At 33.9% G+C, this 13868-nt stretch overlaps 1 protein-coding gene across 1 annotated transcript in view; it reads right to left on the minus strand.

The window, feature by feature from the left end:
* Window positions 1-436: 436 nt before the first annotated feature.
* The window catches only part of LOC149783193 (uncharacterized), a 43245-nt gene continuing 29813 nt past the window's right edge, over window positions 437-13868 (minus strand). Inside the window, exons 2-3 of the mRNA XM_089933082.1 lie at window positions 2045-2236; window positions 437-967 (exon numbers count right to left, since the gene is read on the minus strand). Coding sequence (XP_089789208.1) covers window positions 870-967; window positions 2045-2236 — 290 coding nt within the window. The 3' untranslated portion in view covers window positions 437-869. The remainder of the gene's footprint in view (window positions 968-2044; window positions 2237-13868) is intronic.

The following is a 13868-nucleotide window of genomic DNA, read 5'->3' on the forward strand; positions in this document are numbered from 1 at the left end:
ATAAAGAGTTATGGATGTTTTTTTATGCCAATCCTCGCAAATAGTGTGTTTGAATGAATGGCATTCTTTCATTAAAAATGTAATCATTTAGCACAACATGAATTATATCTGGCAACAATCAACCTAAACATTTCTGGAATGCACCATATCAGTGGAATAGGAAAATTCGTATAGCTTGGGTCAATATATGCTGACTAGATGTCACCATTATATAAAATGTTAAAAGTCACTTAAAACTCGGTGCATGGCCTTTGTCTTGCTTTTTGCACAGATACTATTTTTACGACAAAGTATAACACTACATAAACCTGAGTACGTGTCAACGTATAACACTATCTGACGGGGAGTGGTCGTCAGCTATTACCTATACCTGAAGATTTTTCTTAAAGTGGTTTGGAAATGCGGTTTTTAAAAAGATGAAACAAAAATATGTATATGCACTTAAATCCTCCTCTTTTATTTTCGTAAAGTCTAAGTAGTTTTATTTACTTGTATATACTTATTTTTACGAAAGAGAGAGAGAGAGAGAACACGCATCAAAACCGCTTGTCTTTATCCAACAGATAACAGTTCTGATATTGTTTGAATTAACTTTTTCAATAAAGACATTATTATTATTATTATTATTATTATTATTTCTTTTCTTTTTGCAACGAGTATATGTTTAGTGGAAAATGTGTGAACTGAATTTATATATTATTGATGGCATGTATGTACGTGTACCTTGCAATATGTTACCATGTTAAAAAAATAAAGAGAACTTTTTAGAATTCATAGGCATTTAGTCTTTACTTTTTAACAGTATGCAAGATATTCGAGTAATCCCAGATTCAAACCATGAATACATGAGATATCAAATACTCCTAATATTAGTAATTGTGACAAATGCACAAAGAGTCCACACAGCTATATGTTCCGTTGCAACCGATCTGGAAAAAGCCGCAGGAAAGGTCTGTCGTGCACCAAGCTGAAAAATATAAACATGATGTTCATAATAAGCGTATACGTCTTTCACTTCATAATCTTTTTTCAGTTAGATTTAGTTTTGTGGGCTTTAAAGCCCATTTTCAGCGAGCACCTTAGACCACAAAACCAGACGAGGCCTCTTTGTTTTCGCTGACACAACTCTGAATATATAAATGTATAGTGTTCAGTTTGCTTTCATCAAATAGATATTAAAAACTATATAAAGGTTAATACTATAAAAGTATTTAAAGCCTTGACAAGAACTAAAACGTACAAAATTGCAGTCTAAAGGTAATTGCAATTGAAATAAATAATTCTAATGCAATGGGAGCCATCTTAATTTGAGAATGGTTCCATACATGTAGGTATGTATGCTTTTCTTTTTCTATCTTTACTGTTTCCGTTATATATTAAATCCAATATTCTGGACTAGTTGCATATGATCCATACTGAAATAAACATTCAGATATATATTTTCCACCACCTCTAGTATTCGATCTTGAGTTAAAATGCGAACTGTTAAAAATGCAAACTGTTAAAAATGCGAACTGTTACAAATGTGCGGTATCATTCATATGCTGGAGTATTGTTTCAGCGTTACATGGACCGCTTCTGTGTCTGAAGTGGTTAGATCGTTCGGTTGTGGTTGGGGGCTTGTGGGTTCGAACCCTGGAAGAATCATACCAATACTTATTTTAAAACAAATGGTAATAGCAGCTGCTTCGATTGTTAGGGCTGGTCGGCTTAGTGTCAGGGAATGGTGGCTTGGTGGGACATGATGTTGCATGTATGCGGCATGATGCCTCAGTGTTAAGCGTGACTATGAATTGCCACGCTGCAGACATATATGACTGAAAAAATTGTAAAGCCACGTCAAAAATCTGGATCACACACACATCCACACACAAACACATACACACAGACACACACACACACACACACACACACACACGCACACATACTGCCACACCGCAGACATATATGACTGAAAAAATGGTACAGTCACGTTAAAAATCTCAAACACACACACACAGACACACACACACACACACACACACACACACAGAGTCGTCGTTACCTTTTCTACATTCGCATTTGTGCTGATTATTGCAGAATGGAAACTGACAATCACTTCCGTTTGTACATGCACCTTCACAATGCAGCAGTTTCTGACAGGAGTTCCAGGAAAATGTATCCGCCAGGTGGCATTGTTTATCTGCTTTCTGTCTGCTAGCGTCCATAAGTTTCTCTAGCATGGAAGAATTCACAACTGAAAAAGAGAGAAATACCTTTGGTATAGGTGATTATACGAATACAAAACACAAATTTAAGAGGAAAGAATGCAAAATTTAAAATTTTTTAATCAATTGAGGCGGAAAAAAAATGGTTGCAAACACTTACCTTTATAACATAGACTTAACAATACCACGCCACGCATCACAAACATAGAATTAAAAATACCACGCCACGCATTGCAAGCAGGCCAATAATTTTATATAAACGACCTTATCGTAATGAAAGAATGAAAGAAATTCTGCTCAAAATTCCATATTAGTATGGATACCATTATGTCGAATAAATATCAAGAATCCATATTGGTAATGTTACCATTACATTAGGTCGAATAAATATTAACATTCCATACTGGTATGGATATCATTACATTATGTCCAATAACTATCGAAATTTCATATTGGTATGGACACCATTAGGTCAGATAAATATCAAAATTCGACAGTGTTATGGATACCATGATGTCGAATAAAAATCAAAATTCCATGTTGCTATGGATACCAAGATGTCGAACAAATATGGAAAATTCATATTGTTATTGATACTTCTACGTCGAATAAATATTAAAATTCCATACTGGTATAGATAGTGTTACATTATGTTGAATAAATAGCAAAATTCCATATTGGTATGAAAACCATTACCATAAGTTAAATAAATAGCAAAATTCCTTATTAGTATGGATGACATTGCGTCGAATAATTATCAAATTTCGATATTGCTAAGGATATCTTTCGTCGAATAAATAACAAAATTTATTTAGTCATGGATACCATTAAGTCGAATGAATATCAAAATTTCATATTGTCGTTTGTGTGCGTGTTTGTCTGTGTCTGTGTCTGTCTGTGTGTGTCTGTGTGTGTGCGTCTGTGTGATATTGATTTGTAACGAAGCTGTTGACAATTTTGCAGTCCTATTGCTACAGTGTCTGCAGTGTGGCAATTTATAGTGATGTCTAGTACTACGACATCATGCCGCAGACATGTAGCATTATGTCCCACCAAGTAAGATTATCCTGACACCAGGTCGACCAGTCCTAACACTAACCTCTTAATGCTGAGCGCCTAGTGAGGCAGCTGTTATTACCATTCTTTTGTAAGTCTTTGCTATGACTTGGCCGGGGTTCGAACTGCGAACTCTCACATCTGAGGCGGACCACGAATAAATATGAAAACTGCTTATTGGTGTGGATACCATTACGTCAAATGTACAAATTACTATCCTAGAGATAATACATGCATATGTAAGCGTCACCAGATTTGTACTAAAATCACATAGACCCTGTTCACATCATTACCTACCTTTACCGCTACTCTCCACCTCTTCTGAGATAATGTAGTTGCACAGATGGGGAAAAACGGGGGCATTATCACAGCGAATCCATTCCAATCTACCAAATGATTGTAACTTAAAGGAGTGGATGACTGAATGAAGAATTAAAAAAAATAAGACTAACTCATTTCAAAAATATGTTTGAATGAAAGTTATTAAGCACACCAGAAAAGAAAGGTGCAAATATAAGACCGTGTCAGGAGAACGGTATTGTTTAACTTGGAACTGTGAGGCAAAAATACATTTCTTTATAAAAGTATCATTTCGGTTGTCCACAGTTCCCAGGTAACAACACAATTTTGACTCAGTGTAACTAACACAAGTTGGAAAGAAAGCTGCCACCTTCATCGCCACTGATATTTCATGAAGACGTTGCCTACTAATTCGGCTTTCTATCACATATAAAAAAACACTCCTCATACGCGATTAACGTACACTGTAGACGCCAAGCCACAAATCGAAAAGGGTCTATTTCATGATAAAGTCCACCAAGCCACATATCGAAAAGGGTTTATTTCATGATAAAGTCCACCAAGCCACATATCGAAAAGGGTCTATTTCATGATAAAGTCCACCAAGCCACATATCGAAAAGGGTATATTTCATGATAAAGTCCACCAAGCCACATATCGAAAAGGGTCTATTTCATGATAAAGTCCACCAAACCACATATCGAAAAGGGTCTATTTCATGATAAAATCCACCAAGCCACATATCGAAAAGGGACTATTTCATGATAAAGTCCACCAAGCACATAAAGAATGTTAATAAGAACCACATACTAAATATTCAGTTGCATATTTCTATTTTGTTTTGTTTATCTGTTTAGTTTTTCTGTCTATTTTTCGTTTCTTTTTTAGGGGGCTGGTGGCTAGGAGGTTGTCACAAATAAACTAAATATGGAATTACTATACTCAATCACATTTGTAGTCTAGATTTAGTATAATTTCTTCTGGTACTTTTTTCTGCCGTATACAATGCTACATCCATAGTAGTGGAATAGGTACACTTTAGGTGAAAACATTGTTAACAGTCTCATTGATTTCGATGTGTATTGTTCGTCTATCCAACTCAAGTCAGCTATGTAACATAACACAGGAATTTAGATTAGATATCCAGTGTTGAAGAATGAAATTGCCTGCGTCAAATGTTCTTCTGAGTTGAAAAGACAGTTGATCATTCAGATATAATCAAATAACAAATGTAATCAGAAATCTCCGTAAACTTACTGGTTATCGAACTTCGTATTAACGTGCGACCGGAACTAATTGTTCGGCGCATCAATTGAAATTTACAGCGTCTGAGCAGGAATAAACTAAATTATTTCTTCTTCGTTCTTTCTAAAAAATTTCTATCAAACTTAAAACCACGTGTTAAAGATAATCAAAATTTGGTAATGATTTAATATGGAGCTCATCAGTCTCGCAAACATGGAAATTACATCGCTAATTGAATAAACTCAGTCTTCGATCAGTGCCTTTTTGAAATTGTAAAATATTTTGACACATCCGCCTCTATCACTCACAAAGCAGATTTCGACGCCAATGAAATGTATATATGATGAAGCTGTCCATGGTTTGGGTCAACCATCAAGAGAATTGTCATGAATGAAAACCGCATCTCTGGCTTGTAATGAAATATAACACATAAATAATATTTACCCTGCGTATATGTTTCAATAACACGCTTGAAATAAATTATGTGGGGAGTTATTTGTGTGTTTTCTTTCTTCAGGGCTTTCAACTTTTCTAAAATTTTATTCCCGCCCTAATTTATGAAGAAGGGTTGAGCAATGCAGTTGCAAGTACTCAATGCATGGGAGACCATTCCTAAGATATATTCTTATAATGCACTAGTTGCCTCGTTGTTTATAAAGATATCATGAAATCTGAACAAATGATTGCAAGGCAAAAAGCGAAAAGATACAATTTATGTTTGCTATTGCCTTAAACGTTTAACGCAACAGCAAACTTAAATTGCATCCTTTTGCGAATATTATGCATAATAAAATAATTTTGTTAAAATTATTTAGTAACTGCCAGGCTAGTTTTGTTAGTAGTTAATGTCATACATTCTGTGAACTGTACATTGTGGTGGAATCCTTATAATTGTTATTCCATTTGATTGCTGCAAATCCTCACAATGATCAAACTGATGGAATCGATGGAAGTATGTTTCATTCTTCATAATTTTTCTTCTTAGTACCTTTTCAGTTTTCCTGAAAGTATTAACAGCTATATTTAGATCCTTGATGATGGCTTAGAAGAAAGCGCAATTTATTTCATTGTCATACCTGCTGGTTCTCAATAGTTAAAATCAATCTTTGGAAATTTGCGATCTTGCAACGTCTGTCTCTGTTTGACTTTAAATACGTATGTTTTAAAGAAACTGAAGCAAAATATCACTAGTACCAAAATAGGAATTAACACAAATAAATCACCTCTCAAATACTCAACTTAATCGTGCGTGCCCGATCTGTAATCTCATCCAACAAAGAATTGTGAACACTATCGACATCTGTGCTTTATCCAGTACCGCCAGTACACAACGTTCAATCATATTCTCGTTAATTGACTAGCAAGTTCAGCATGTAATGACATATGTTTCCCTTGTTCAGCTAACAGGAAATGCACGTTGTCGACCAAATGTGAGTTAAATCGTACAACGACTATTACAAGAGCAAAAGCAACATCGCAGCTTGAGCTTGGATAATGGATGATTCAATAAGAAAAGATTAAATGTAGCCGGATAGAAAGAACCGTAGGAAACGAGTGACATGTCAAAAAATTATTCACTATGTTACAAATTTAAATGTATATTGCTTTTATAGTGAATTCACATTCATTTATCTAAGTGATATTGAGTCCGAGGTACAGTCATCGTTCGAGACCGTTGACAGAACAGAGTGCATCGTGTAGCTGAGATTCTACGCGAGATCACGAACATCGATGCTGGATGCATCATGCTTTGTCTTCATCATCAAGTTGAATAAATCGTTGAACTAAATACATTCATAGGGTTAATGCCTTTTTTACAGCTGTTCCGTGGCGAGTTAGAAAAAGGTTCTATACCATTCAGCGAAATGAAAAGGATCCCAGTCTTGTGTAACAAAGTAAATATCACGTCATTTTTGTTTTAATAACACTTGATCAGACCCTGTTAATTTTCCAACTGTTTCGTAAATGAATAAACAAATGACGTAAATATTTCCAGCAAAAGATTTGTGATATAAGGTCTCGTCGCCTTTACCAGTGTTTTGTGGACATAAACTCATGAAAGGAATAAAAAAGGATAATGTTTCAAAGCATAACAAAGCTGACTAATTGAGATTAGAAACCAATCTAAAGTGTTCTTTGATAAACCAGAAAGTAGAATAGTAACCCAGTTTGCTAACTTCATTTATCATACCCTTCATTTCTTATCAATCAAATTTACTAAGTCAAATCCTTTAGTCCACACTCGAAAATGTAGATCATTTTGATGATGATATAAAAGAATTTGAAAGCCGTTTGTCGGTGAGATTTCATTTCACCTATTTGGCGACTCAAAAACGAAATAAGCAGCCTTTTGTTGTTGAGTTTAATTATAGTGGCGTGCGCACAATTGTGCATGTACCACTTTTTTCTGACTGCACAGCAGCCTGCTAGTTGTTCCTGGCAGCCTCGTAAATCTAAATTCAATAGCACATCCAGCTGGCATCCTGACGATGTATAGAGTGATGTATAGAACTGCATTTCTGATTATTTTAAAACAAAGCATGTCCGGCGTTTCTATTCAAAATTAGAAACTAAGCAAATCAGAACTTCGAATAATGTATCCTAGAACGATATCTTTGCTTCTAAATAAGATAAGGAACATGTCACTTATGTCTTAGACTGTGATATGTATATTTTCGATAATTGGGGCATTGGCAGATTCTTTCAAAACCCTATTTATCATGAAGACAACCCTGAGCTTAGAAATTTTTTATTGACAATGTTTTGGACGAAAGAAATTCTACCACTCTATTATGAAACCTTAAGAACCAGTTATTTTTATTTATTTCCAATTGGAAGATAGAACTATACTATGGGGAGTTCCGCCAGGTTCCTCCATTGATTCAGGTTGTTCAGTCTAGACTGTGTTGTGCCAAGTGGATGGACTTTTATTGGAAATCTTTGGCATAAACATTATTTTCACATGTTAATGATGCAGGTAATTTGCTGAGTAAAATGAGTAAAATTAAACCTCCTAAAATCTGTATTATATTTACGTTAGCTATTGATAGCATGTATACTAAAGTAAAATAAGATGCTGTTTTTACTTCTTGCTGAAAGGTAACCCTGGATAATTCGGATCCAAATCAATAGCAATAAATTTACTGGAAATCTGCCTTGAATGAACAGTATTATCCTCGACAACAACAAAAAACATTTCCTAAAAGAAGTTCCACCTCTGAGGAAGACGTTTTCTCTGTATTATTCAAACATTTACGTAATTGGAAGAAAGATATATTTGCTAGAGATAAAAAGAAAAACTATCATTGTTCTAGTTTTTCTATGCTAGATTAATTGACGAAATTTTCTTCATTTATCACATAGTATGTATAGTTTTCCTATGGTATGTATAGTTTTATATGTTTGATATTACCACACGTTCGAATATCACTTTATGTGATTCTGATTGGTCAACAAAGCCCGTGAAATTAATGTGCAGTATCATCTTTACTGATTGGCTTGGATCGCGGGAAAACATTTTTAACCCCGCCTTCTGGAATGTTTTGTTTTGAATGAACATTTTTTGGCTGTCATTTATTAACTCGACTCGCGAAAGTAAATTGAGGAAAAATTGTATTGGCTGTCTGAATATGGATATATTACCACCACAGGGGTTTGTCATGTCATGTATAACAATATCATCATAAGAAAAAATGGCGTAAAGAAGCAAGACAAGAACAACAATAAGAAGTAAAACTAAGGGTATTGCTTATTCGATAGTTGGTGGCGGAGTGGGGGAGTGGGCGGTATATCTGTAACATACATATAGAATCCACCGTGTATACAAATATGGTTTAATTGGTAACTTAGAGAAGTAAATAAACTCACATCGGTTCACAGAAGAGTTTGGACATAAATGGGTCTCCTAATTGACAGAACTTTATCCAATCACATTTTCTATACGTAGTATTTATGGGATGCAAATCCGACTAAAATAAAATTGTTTATGTCTTCCGTACAGTCTATTGTTCCAAATCAAAAGATGCAAATATCCTGTCACAAATGCATTGCATTAAACGTAGGAATTTTTGCATCCAGTAATCTTATTTCACATGAAAATCGTAACAATGTAATGTTTAGTTCAGAAAGTGATATTTTAGGGTAAACATGTTATCTAGGCCTACTGTATACCGTATCAAACAACGTGGCATCATTGATCATTCTGCTTTGAAAAAATGATTTTCTCATTATAAAATGTTCTGTTTATTTGGATGGAAGTTTTTTCTTTGATTTATAGTTTGTAAAGAAAGTACAATCTACTTTTACTACTTCAACTTTATTTGGGACTATGTGTTATGCACAACAAATGAAAAGTGCATCGTCTGTCAGAATGAACGAAATTACTCGTTCTTCTTTCTATCTAAATAATTTCCACTGAAATAAAAACTATGTGATACAAAGAATCTCAAATGGATAACGATTTAATGAGTTTCGTAATTGGATGAATGGCCACATCTTTATCTATTCAAACGAAAATTTAAACGAGTGAAGAAACTACAGACCTTTACGACGTAACAATACACGAAGGATGTAACAATTCACGAAGGATGTAGCAATACACGAAGGAAATACCTTTGTAATGAACAATAATCTGGATACAAGGGTCAAGGACACTGGCATTCTCAAATTGCTACATACAAATTAGTTAAATCCCAAATGATGTGGTCCATCTGGATTTCCTTCAATAAGCTTTCGTGACGCTTCTTCATTGCTTTCCTATGAGGCTGCGAGAAAGAGGTTGGAAAACCATAGGACATCGAAGTCTTGGGCATTACTAAGAAAGAATATTCGCATGATAGCTTACAAAATGTTAGGATTATGATTAATTTCAATAGAATTTCTGCCTTCACACCAAAGCTTGCATGATTTCCTAAATTTTCCTGAAGTGTTTAAAACATATACTTTGGTTACAGTTTTCAAACGAAATAAGAAAAGACTTTTAATGACGTTCAAAAGCATTACATATCAAAATAAATGGATGTATTAAGTGATAATTTAATGTTTTTTAAGTGATTTTGTAATTAATTCAAACATAGTGATTCTACTGAAAACAGTTAGACGTTTTCAAATTAAATAACATATTTCATGTCATAGACAAAATTCGATTTTCATGATATAGTGTTTAAGCTCTAGCAAGCAATATATAGTAAAATTATACATATATATTGTTACGTGTTTAGGCTCGAATAAACAGTAACACAAAAACGCGTGAAAACAACAAGCTTTGAAAAATTAAACAAACTATTTTTCCCTGGAATAATGCTGTAAATAAAATAAGAACTTACAGTTTTAAGAATCAAATTCAAAACTAATCAAAGAACAATCCACGAATACAATTTTAGAAGTCCTAGTATTGAAATGTTCTAATGAAATCAAGTTCGAGTCCCGACTAAGAATCCAAAATGGAAAGTGATGACGTATGATGTATTCTGTATTGTATTGTGGTCTACACTTCCTTGTAGAAACGCAAGAAGTAATCCTGTGTTTGAAATCTGAATAAAATATTTAAGAAATGTCTTTGTTCAACATTTTTATATGAGCACTCAGAATATTTCCAGAGAAACGAACTAATCCTTTTGAATCCCAATAATCAGACTAAACATTATGTAATTCAAAAAAAGACACAACAAAAGAACCTTCTTGACGTCCCAGTGTTTAGAATCCCAACTGAGATTATTTCTCTAAAACGGTGGTTTAAAACTTGACTATTACGCAAAACAGATGCCCGGATAAGGGTCACGTAATAATGTTTACATATCAAAAATCAGGTAGTTCCTGTTTGATACGAACCAATCATTTTACTCCGAGAATAAAAGTTGTTTGCTTCAGAAAAAGCTATTTACAAGTTCAGGGTCACGTATTAAACACAGCCTCGATCTCAATCTTATTATTCCCACAATAAAAATAATTTTAAAAAATAAAAAACTTGTTTACGTGACCGTTATAATTCAGAATTAAAGTCGGGAACCAGGTCAGCCTTGAGTGTTTACAAAATGATCAAGGTCAAACTATTTTCTGGAAAAGTATCGAGTTCCTAATAAAAGAAACTACATTATTTTGACATATAATGAACTTAACAAAATAAAGAGATTTTAAAACTTACAATTAAATTAAATCAGATATCAATTAAATTAAATATACCTAGCAAGATATGTATGTGTATATATATATATATATATATATATATATATATATATATATATATATATATACCCTTCGATAAGATTTGATGAGAAAAATCTGATAATGTACATAAACAGTTCTCACTTTTGTTGTCTTCATAATTCATTTTAAAGGCAATGAATCAGATAAATGTATTATAGGATGAAATTGTGATAAAAAAACAAAGAAAATAATCGAACAGGAAAACACTATTGGTGTATACACATAATGACCAATCTTTTAGCATTGGAGGTTGTCTCTGTCTTCTATAAATAGATACGACTGACCTTGAGAACAAGGTCATCCTAATGTGCAAGTCATTTCATGGGCTTATATCGAATGTTATATTTTGTCCCAATGACCCTCAGCTTGTCTGGTTAATGTATACGAAATCTTTTTTGTTAGAATGGATAAATAGAACACAGTATGGTTATATGCTTTATTATTATTATTATTATTATTATTATTACTATTATTATTTTGTTTGGTGTTTATTTTGGTGGAAATACATACATTGCTTGCTCTCAACATGGATCGGTCTCAGATACAAACATTTGATGCAAACATTTGTATATATTTCAGTTTAATTATTTAGCGAATCTGATAAATTAATAAGCATGACTAGGAAGCAATACATCTGGTCTTTTGCAAACAGGACTTCATGCATTATAAATTAATAAGTATAACTTGGAAGCAATAAATCTGGAATTATACAAACCGGACATTATACATTGCTAAAATTATAAGATTTTATAACAGACTAAAGCTTCAAATTTAGTATTATCTGCCATACGGAGAAATCCTTATGGATGGACAAAATGCATGACGTTCAATTTTACACTATGTTTGCGGTGAACGTTTCTAACTAATGGCTTTAGCGCAGAATGCAATTGTCAATCCAAATACCTCGACGGCAAAAAGGTTTAAATTCTTTTCTTGCAGTGGGATAGAGCACAGGCGTGGCAATGTTACAAGATAGCGCGTGGCACACGTCATGTTATACAAATTATGTCACAATAAAACGCAACACACCGGATTACATTTTCTATACCCTTCATATTTATTGAACAAAGGAACGAAGGCACTAAAATCATGGACTAATGTTTAGGTGGCTTAGAGATGAAAACAACCTATTGACACCGCTATCTTCTAAAAGAATGTGATTTGTGATGAATGTGATTTAATGGCTCATACTCCACAGTCGTGGACGAAAGTATCAAATTTCTTTAAACATGAATGATTGCCGTATTCGCCCACAATCAGCCTTGTTAGTGATAAGGGACATAAAGAATCTAAAACATTCATTTATCACGGCACATTAAATATAACTAAATTCCGAGTTTACGATGTAGGCTTAGAAAGACTGGTTATTAGTTTGGCTTAGAAATCCTAGTAATCAGTTCGGCTTAGAAAGACTGGTTAGCAGTTTCTCCTCTGTGTGTTTTTGGATTTTTAACGTAGTTTTAACAATTGCACAGTCATCTCCCTGCAATGTCTGCATTTTATTGTGATGTCTAGTACTGGGGCATCATGCCGCAGATATGTAGCATGATGTCATACCCAGTCGCATTTTCCTGACACCGGGTCGACCAGCCCTAACATTAACCTCTTAATGCTGAGCGCCTAGCGAGGCAGCTCTTATTGCCATTTTCATACGTCTTTTGTATGACTCGCCCGGGATTCGAACACGCGACGTCCGGGACGGAGGATCTAACCACTTGCCACCGGAGCGGTTTCTTCTTTAAATTATCTTTAGCCACAGATTAATTTAATGGAGGCTTGTACCACATTACCTGTAGCTTATGGATAATAGTTGAACCGTATATATGCGATTCTTATTTTACAGACATATTTTCTTACTTTATATACTGAACGAATGATACAACACTGCTAAGGAGAGTGATAAAACAGAAAATTTAAACGTTAATTTGTATCTGTGTTCATAGCACCATTTTGTCGCCTATATATTTCTTAAATTTTAAAGGAAAATTATAGTGTTCAATAGTTTGCACCTTTCTTCCAGCGCCAAGATTATGTAAAACATCATTGAAAACTATTACCTACCATTCATTCCGATGTGCACTAACATTATGAGAACTACATCTTCATGCTTCGGTGTCTTCAGTTTCAAATGATATTCACGTTTATATAGCTCTGAATCAACATACGCGAATTTTCATCACCCTAGATGTGGATTTGCAGCAAAAGCGATACAATCTCTAAACAATGATGGTTTCACCTCTTCTTTCTAACCATGGCAGACGGTGGCGGGGAGGAATTTGGAGGACGTATTTAATGGCACAAAACACAAGGCTCAAAATGGAAAATCGATCAAACCTATTATTAAATAGAGTTTGTTTTTGTTTTTTGTTTTTCCTTTTGCACGACTGGGCTTGACAGTAATTTCACATAAGTTCTCATAAATAAGATTTCGAGATTTTCTCCCCAAATTGATATATGTTATGAAACTGTGTTGAAATTATATTGGTGATTTATGCTTTAAATGGTGGTCTAGCACAACGATTATAGCCCATTCTATCTTACAATGTAATGTATATACATAACTATTGTATTATAACTAATTCATTAAATTAATTCAACATGGTAGGAACAAAGGCGTTAACCAACAACACATATAATTGAAGCAGATGTTGCTGGAGATAAGATTTACGGGTTTTCTACGCAGCTTTTGCTTGTGGCTCAGCCTCTTCAGGAAATAATCGAGAAAGAGAAAAACTATATCATAATAATATAAATCATAATGTAGGTTACAACAGTTTATTAGTTGACAATAAACTTTGCAACAATTAAAACATCCTTTCCAATCACAAATAATCGCGAGATTTGATGTAGAACTTC

Source organism: Sinohyriopsis cumingii, chromosome 14 (assembly GCF_028554795.1).
Source record: "Sinohyriopsis cumingii isolate HCF-2022 chromosome 14, ASM2855479v2, whole genome shotgun sequence".
Taxonomy (NCBI): domain Eukaryota; kingdom Metazoa; phylum Mollusca; class Bivalvia; order Unionida; family Unionidae; genus Sinohyriopsis; species Sinohyriopsis cumingii.